The sequence below is a fragment of the Bos grunniens genome, chromosome 15 (genome assembly GCF_055505025.1).
Source record: "Bos grunniens cultivar Pamir isolate PY7600 chromosome 15, Bosgru_T2T1.0, whole genome shotgun sequence".
In the NCBI taxonomy this organism is placed as follows: domain Eukaryota; kingdom Metazoa; phylum Chordata; class Mammalia; order Artiodactyla; family Bovidae; genus Bos; species Bos grunniens.
In genome coordinates this window covers 58,558,152-58,566,035 of record NC_141179.1, presented here as the reverse complement: position 1 = coordinate 58,566,035, position 7,884 = coordinate 58,558,152, and the positions used below count along the sequence as shown (strand labels likewise).

The 7,884-nt window shown below is 35.5% G+C and overlaps 1 protein-coding gene and 1 long non-coding RNA gene across 12 annotated transcripts in view; one reads left to right on the top strand and one right to left on the bottom strand.

The window, feature by feature from the left end:
* Positions 1 to 5,244, top strand: part of CCDC34 (coiled-coil domain containing 34) — a 47,055-nt gene extending 41,811 nt beyond the window's left edge. The window contains exons 4-7 of one of the 2 annotated variants that reach the window (XM_086338555.1): positions 48 to 206; positions 768 to 909; positions 2,336 to 2,490; positions 3,375 to 5,244. In XM_086338555.1, the coding sequence (XP_086194681.1) occupies positions 48 to 206; positions 768 to 909; positions 2,336 to 2,490; positions 3,375 to 3,518 (600 nt within the window). In that variant the 3' untranslated portion in view covers positions 3,519 to 5,244. Of the gene's footprint in view, positions 1 to 47; positions 207 to 767; positions 910 to 2,335; positions 3,104 to 3,374 lie in introns of those variants that run through there. The other variant, XM_086338551.1, reaches the window with a different exon arrangement.
* Positions 1 to 7,884, bottom strand: part of LOC147358339 (uncharacterized) — a 63,670-nt gene that overhangs the window by 17,056 nt on the left and 38,730 nt on the right. The window lies entirely within an intron of this gene.

The window sequence follows — 7,884 nt, the reverse complement described above, 5'->3', positions numbered from 1 at the left end:
AAGAATGATTACAGATTCCAATGAAAATTCCTTCATTTTTATTTAAGAAAAGAAAAGAAAGGGAACAAAAAATTAATAAGGAAATGAAAGAAAAAGCAGCAAAGGAACTGGAGAAAGAACATTTACAAGAAAAAGCAAAGGAAAAATATCAAGAATGGTTAAAGAAAAAAAATGCTGAAGAATGTGAAAAGAAGAAGAAAGAAAAGGTAATTTTGCTAAGGTGATCAGTTAGAATACACAACTTGGTGTTTATATGTGCCAACTATATTGTGTAAAGAATTTCTAATGGAAAATTGGCATTATCTTAGCATAATACAAATACATGTAGCTATCCCTACTTGTTATATTATGATTAAGCTTCATAAATGAATATGCATTTGTGATTTTCTTAGACTGATAAATATTAATAAGCCTATTGATACTCCTGCAGTCAGGTGCAAGCTTTTTGCTGTTGTTTATGCTTTTAAATATTATTCAGTGTACTTTTATGGAAAGCTTTATTACATTATTGTAAATTACTGTTCTATTTTAAAAGAACAAATTGCTTTTTTCTTCTTGGATTTAATATCATTGTTTAGAGGCAGCCACTTTCATATCACATCCCTGATCTTGTTAAATTTTGCTCTCTAATTATAGAAATATGATTCAGTGTTTCTGATCAGTAAGCCGTTGGGATGGGGAGCTACTGGGGAGCAAGTCAGTAGACTCTGAATAGAACTTTTAGTTACAGAATATCCCTGGAGATTCTTTGGTCTTGTCATTTTAAGGAAAAAGAAAAACAACGGCAGGCTGAATTACAGGAAAAAAAGGAAATAGCAGAAAAAAAGTTTAAGGAATGGTTGGAAAATGCAAAAAATAAACCTCGTCCAGCTGCGAAGAGCTATGGTTATGCCAATGGAAAACTCACAGGTTGGTTTTTATGTTATGTGGCTTACATAAATATGGCTTGCAGGAGCGAATATTATACATTATGTTTCCTTTTGACAGAAATAGAAGTGTGTAAAAATTATTTTTCTTTCAAATTACTATTTTCTGGAAGATTATAACATACTGTGTTCCTGTGGAGATACTACAAATTTGTTGTCATTCTCTAAACTCAGATACATTTTAAAGGCAACAGTGGCAAAACTGCAAAGTAATGATTTCTAACGTTAAGAAATAAGTAAAATTTTTACATTCCTTGGATCTTAAAGCCTTAATCAGGATATATTTAAGGGATCATTTTCTTTCCCTTTTCTAACCTCTCTGAGGCAGAGTTCCCAGTGTCTTTGGCTCATTATTTTTGCAGGGTGGAATACTAGATGGCACATGAACCAGACACAGACCTGGTTGGCTTTTTTGGCTTGGTCTGATTATAAGTGGCAATGTGTGTTTTCCTTTGTACTTCACGTTGGAAGCTCATACCTTGCTGATAGCTGCCTTCACTCGTTTTAAGTGATTTATTATTAAAAATACTCCCATTCTGTTTTGTTCACACAATAGAACATATTCCAGACTTTGTTTTGACCATCGTGCTGAAGTGTGTGTTGACATATGTATGCAGTCAAAGTGGGTTGCCGGTGTCCGAATGACACATTCCTTCTGTCAGGACTTAGGCCTCTCTTGCATGTCACAGAGGTCATCCACTACAGCTACCGAGCAGTCTGCTCCTTTATTTTGCTCTCTTGTTTGAAATAAGTAGTGGTTTCAACAAAACGATTGGATAGTAAAGTTAAAACTTGGATGGAATATATGTATTGACTAGAACTTAATTGCCAAATAATGGATTATTTTACCAAATTTGTGCTTAAATAAGTGTTATAATAAACATTGTTGTCTGCAAATGCCCTACTGCTCTTAATTACAAAACTAGAGTGTATGAAATCTGCTTAATTTGAGTGACAATGATTTAGAATTTCAGTGGTTCTGAACCACAATCTTGATTCACTTTAGCTACATATGCAACATACGTTTTTTCCTGCAAGCTTTAGTGTCCAACTAGGGAAACTAGTACATAATCAGAAGTTTCCCAGACTGAAATAAGAAAATGAAGATTTTGTTTAATTTAAGGGTTCTAAAGTTAACTTTTTAGAAGAAATGTTGTATGAGTTTTTAGTTTTGAACATTAATGTTCTTTGAATATTCAGAATTATCATTTATATTTTAACTTTTACTATAACATTACTGTATTTGAAAAGTATTGTTTGAAAATATTTGAGTTCGTTTTAAATGAGTCAGGTTTGTCAGTGATATTTTTGCCCTTTTAACATTTTAACGTTTTTCTATGAGTTTAAAAATAGTTCCTTTGATCTCAAAAAGTTTTTCTTGTTTTATTCTGATTTTTAAATAATTTTAGGTTTTTACAGTGGGAATTCTTATCCAGAACCAGCCTTTTATAACCCAATTCCATGGAAACCAATTCCTGTGCCTCCTGCCAAAGAAGTGAAGGATCTATCAGGAAAGAAGACTAAAAGGCCTGTGATAAGCCAGCCACACAGGGCATCCTCTCTGGTAATGCATAAAGCTAGAAGCAATCTTTGCCTTGGAACTCTGTGCAAAATACAAAGATAGTAGATGTGGGAAATTACATGCTTTTACCTGGAGCTATATAAAATTGTTGTTTTGTTGCTCTACTATTAGTAGCTCAACATTTGATGTATTATTGTTAAGTTCACATTTTTGCATTTGTATATGGAGTCCTTAGAGTTAATTAAGGATGATATTTTATTCATTTTCATTTTTATATATGCTTCAAGGTTGATCTTGGAATATTGTTTTGCAAGACAAGTGACAGAATATCTAACAATTGTGTTTATATTTAGCTTATATTAAAACTACCCTCTAAATACCAATAAAACAATTTTTTGTGTATTCTTTCATACACACATGTTATGTGTTTGTGTTTATGAACATAGTAAGAATAAGTCATTGAAACAAGCATTTCTAAACTGTATGCTCAAAATAATTCTTAGAAGAATCTAAAATGAGTTAGAATCCCGGAGTAATCAAAAACAGCCTTTGTTGATGACTTTTAGTATGTTTTTCCCTGTATAAATATTTGTAAATCACTAACTGGAATCATGTTTGGTAATGGAGAAATAAAGGTTGGGTTTTGAAAGGACAATTTATAAACATTGTTTTGGGCTCTCAATCTTAATTGATTGTAGTAATCTTTGGACACTAATATATTTTGCTATACTCTGTACATATACTTACACATTATAATTAGGTTGTTAATTTTGAAATTAGAAATGTCTGTTTTAGTTTTTAATGTAAAATGTTAAGTCATGTTTTACTAAAGTTGAAATAAATCTTTATTAATAAATACTTGTTAAGGAAAGTAGATCAAAACATTACTAAAATAGCACTCAGCCCTTCTTATTAAATTTTAAAAGTCTGTATCTTTTTTTAGGGGGCCATCAAGAAATGAAAATTTGTGGTGGCAATATAAAAGTTCAGTAAGTTCATTTAAAAGTGATTCCTATTTAGAATACATTCCATGTTTCTGCGAGGTTAGTCATCTACCAAGTTTTTGGTGATTAACCTTACAATGGTATTGGTCAATGCCAGGAAGCAGCAATGGGATTTTTGAAGGGTATTCATATCATCAGAAATCTAGAAAAACGCACTTTAAAAAAAATTTCTTGCTCATGGAGGTCTGTGAGCCCCATAAGGATTGAGCACTCAGGCTGAATGCTCATTCAATTCAGCCATCTTCATTTGGTTTTGTTTTATTTTTTTTCACTTCTAAGTGGAGAACAGTTTAGGAGGAATCAGTCGAGTTTATTGTGTCAAAATGTTGCTGAAATTTAAGAGACCTGACCATCCTTCTCATAACCTCTTAGATATAGTGCAACTTCCAGGTGATCATTCTACTCAACCAAATTCACCTATGTACTGAGAATGTAGAATTTGCCAAGGTAGCAATAACCTTGCATGTGAAAAATAGCATACATAGGCCAGTATTCCTGGGGGTTTTAGGTATGGTTGTTCTATCTAAAAAAAATCTTTATTTTCACACAGCAGATTAAGTCATTTAGGCTATTTTTAGATATAACCCTCCTACTAACACTGTTCATTCAGTCAGTATTAGTTTGACCAATATTAGTTGAACATGTGAGGCAGATGTTTGCATATTTATTTAGCAATTGGAATGATATATTTTATCCAGTAAACATTTATAACCTAGCCAGGAAAACAGAGTAAATGCTGTAGTACAGTTTACTTAAAATCATGCTCAGAATTCAACTGGAAACACAGAAAGAAGATAGTTCAGCTTGAGAAGGGATTAAGAAAAACTACAAAGAGAAGGTGACATTTGAGTTGGTGAAAGATAAGCAGGAATTTTCTAGATGGTTATGAGGCTGACCACATTCATGAATATGTGATGAGAAGTAGCTGGGGAAGAAGCAGGGGTCAGAGTAAAAAGGCTCTGTATACTGCAGAATTTGGACTTGATCCTGTGGACTTGTGATAACCTGTTTTACAACCCAAATGGTTCATTTTTAAAAGATGTTTGACTGCCAAACATTTATTACTGAAAGTCCATTTTTGTTCATCAAAGACTTCTTCAATCAATACACCGATTACTAGATTAGTGTTTTTAAATGGAATCAATTTTTCTTAAAGTCAAGATACTAGGTATAATAGGCATTATAAACTATATTAACAATATTTGAAAGTTCTATTGAGGTTTTTAAACTGTCTCTTAGACTTCTACTACTACTTTGGAACTGCTCTAAAATATCTAGATAACCTATAGCATCAGCAAATTCGTGAATACAGGCATTACAGACCTGGCTTTATGTTTGTTTATCTCAAAGGTACCTTATTTTTTTCAATGTTCAGTACCTTATCTAATTTATAGACGCTTACTGTGGCAATGTAAAATAAGTGGAAGTACCAAAAAATGCAAGTTTATTTCTTTTTTTGTATGCTGACAATTCTGATAAGATGTACCAGTATTCTTTCTTTAGTGATAATTAATTTACATAGTACCTGACTTTGGTTAACATACCAATCTTGACTCTTGATATATCAAAAATAAGTTAACTTGTTAGCACTTAAGGTGAACTTCATTAACAGCTGTGCTAAGGGCAAAAAGTGAAGACTGTCTTCAAATTGCATTGATAAGTGTTTACCGAGTACTGTGCAAGTTAGTATTCTAGATGTCAAAGGTTAATCTGTGAATAGGAGAGGATCCCTGCTGCCCAAAAGTTACTATATGACAGTGATAGGAAACAGATATTAAAATATATAAACAAATTATTTGTCTCTGGGTGCTATAAAAAAATAAAACAGAGTAGTGGGATAAATCCCAAAGAAAGGCAGTGCCAAAGAAAGTTCAAACTGCTGCACAATTGCACTCGTTTCACATGCTAGCAAGGTATGCTAGCATGCTTAAAGGCCTTCAAGCGAGGCTCCAGAAGCGTGTGAACCAGGAACTTCCACATGTACAAACTAAAATTAGAAAAGGTAGAGGAACCAGAGATCAAATTGCCAACATCCATTGGATCATACTAGAAGTAAGAGAATCCTAGGAAAACATCTATTACTGCTTCATTGACTATGCTACAGCCTTTAATTGAGTGGATCACAACAAACTGTGGAAGATTCTTAAAGAGATGGGAATACCAGACCACTTTACCTGCCTCCTGAGAAACCTGTATGTAGGTCAAGAAGCAACAGTTTGGACATGGAACAACGGACTGGTTCAAAATTGGGAAAGGAGTACATCAAGGCTGTATACTGTCACCCTGCTTATTTAACTTATATGCAGAGTACATTATGGGAAATGCTGGGCTGGATAACTCACAAGCTGGAATCAAGATTGCCAGGAGAAATATCAACAAGCTCACATGCAGATGACCATTATATCTACTACTGTGGGCAAGAATCCCTTAGAAGAAATGGAGTAGCCCTCATAATCAACAAAAGAGTCCAAAATGCAGTACTTGGATGCAATCTCAAAAACAGCAGAATGACTTCGGTTTGTTTCCAAGGCAAAACATTCAACATCACAGTAATCCAAGTCTATGCCCCAATCACTAATGCCGAAGAAGCTGAAATTGAGTGGTTCTGTGAAGACCTAGGACTGCAAGGAGATCCAACCAGTCCATTCTAAAGGAGATCAGCCCTGGTGTTCTTTGGAAGGAATGATACTAGAGCTGAAACTCCAGTACTTTGGCCACCTGATGCGAAGAGTTGACTCATTGGAAAAGACTCTGATGCTGGGAGGGATTGGGGGCAGGAGGAAAAGGGGATGACAGAGGATGAGATGGCTGGATGGCATCACGGACTTGATGGATGTGAGTTTGAGTGAACTCCGGGAGTTGGTGATGGACAGGGAGGCCTGGCGTGCTGCGACTCATGGGGTCGCAAAGAGTCAGACACGACTGAGCAACTGAACTGATGAAGACCTACATGGAGAAGGCAATGGCACCCCACTGCAGTACTCTTGCCTGGAAAATCCCATAGATGGAGGAGCCTGATGGGCTGCCATCTCTGGGTTCAGTCAGACATGACTGAAGCAACTTAGCAGCAGCAGCATGAAGACCTATAAGACCTTCTAGAACTAATACCACAAAAAGATGTCCTTTTCATCATAGGGGACTGGAATGCAAAAGTAGGAAGTCAAGAGATACCTGGAGTAACAGGCAGTTTGACTTTGGAGTACAAAATGAAGCAGGACAAAGGCTAATAGAGTTTTGCCAAGAGAACGCATGGATCATAGAAGACACTGTCTTCCAACAATGCAAGAGACAACTCTACACATGGACATCACCAGATGGTCAACACCGAAATCAGATTAATTATATTCTTTGCAGCCAAAGATGGGGAAGCTTCAAACAGTTGGCAAAAACAAGACTGGGAGTTGACTGTGGCTCAGATCATGAACTCCTTATTGCCAAATTCAGATTTAAAGTGAAAAATGTAGAGAAAATCACTAAACCATTCAGGTATGACCTAAATCAAATCCCTTATGATTATACAGTGGAAGTGACAAATAGATTCAAGGGACTAGATCTGATAGACAGAGTGCCTAAAGAACTATGAATGGAAGTTTGTAATGTTATACAGCAGGCAGTGATCAAAACTATCCCCAAGAAAAAGAAACACAAGGCAAAATGGTTGTCTGAGGAGGCCTTACAAATAGCTGTGAAAAGAACAGAAGTGAAAGGCAAAGGAGAAAAGGAAAGATAAACCCATTTGAATGCAGAGTTCCAAAGAATAACAAGGAGAGATAAGAAAGCCTTCTTAAATGACCAATCCAAAGAGAGGAATACAATAGACTGGAAAAGACGGGAGATATCTTTAAGAGAATTAGAGATACCAGGGACCATTTCATGCAAAGATGGGCACAGTAAAAGACAGAAATGGTATCAATCTCAAAGAAGCAGAAGAGATTAAGAAGAGGTGGCAAGAATACACAGAAGAACTGTGCATAAAACATCTTATTGACCCAGATAACCATGATGGTGTGATCACTCACCTAGACCAGACCTGCAGTGTGAAGTCAAGTGGGCCTTAAGGAAGCATCACTATGAACAAAGCTAGTGGAGGTGCTGGAATTCCAGCTAAGCTATTTCATATCCTAAAAGATGATGCTGTGAAAGTGCTCTACTTGGTATGCCAGCAAATTTGGAAAACTCAGCAATGGCCACAGGACTGGAAAAAGTCAGTTTTTATTCCAGTTCCAAAGAAAGGCAATGCCAAAGTATGTTCAAATTACCACTAATTGCACTCATATCACATGCTAGTAAGGTAATGCTCAAAATCCTTCAAGCTAGGCTTCAACAGTACTTGAACCAAGAACTTCTAGATGTACAAGCTGAATTTAGAGGAACCAGAGATCAAATTGCCAAAATCGTTGGATCATAGAAAAAGCTTGCAAGGAAATTCCAG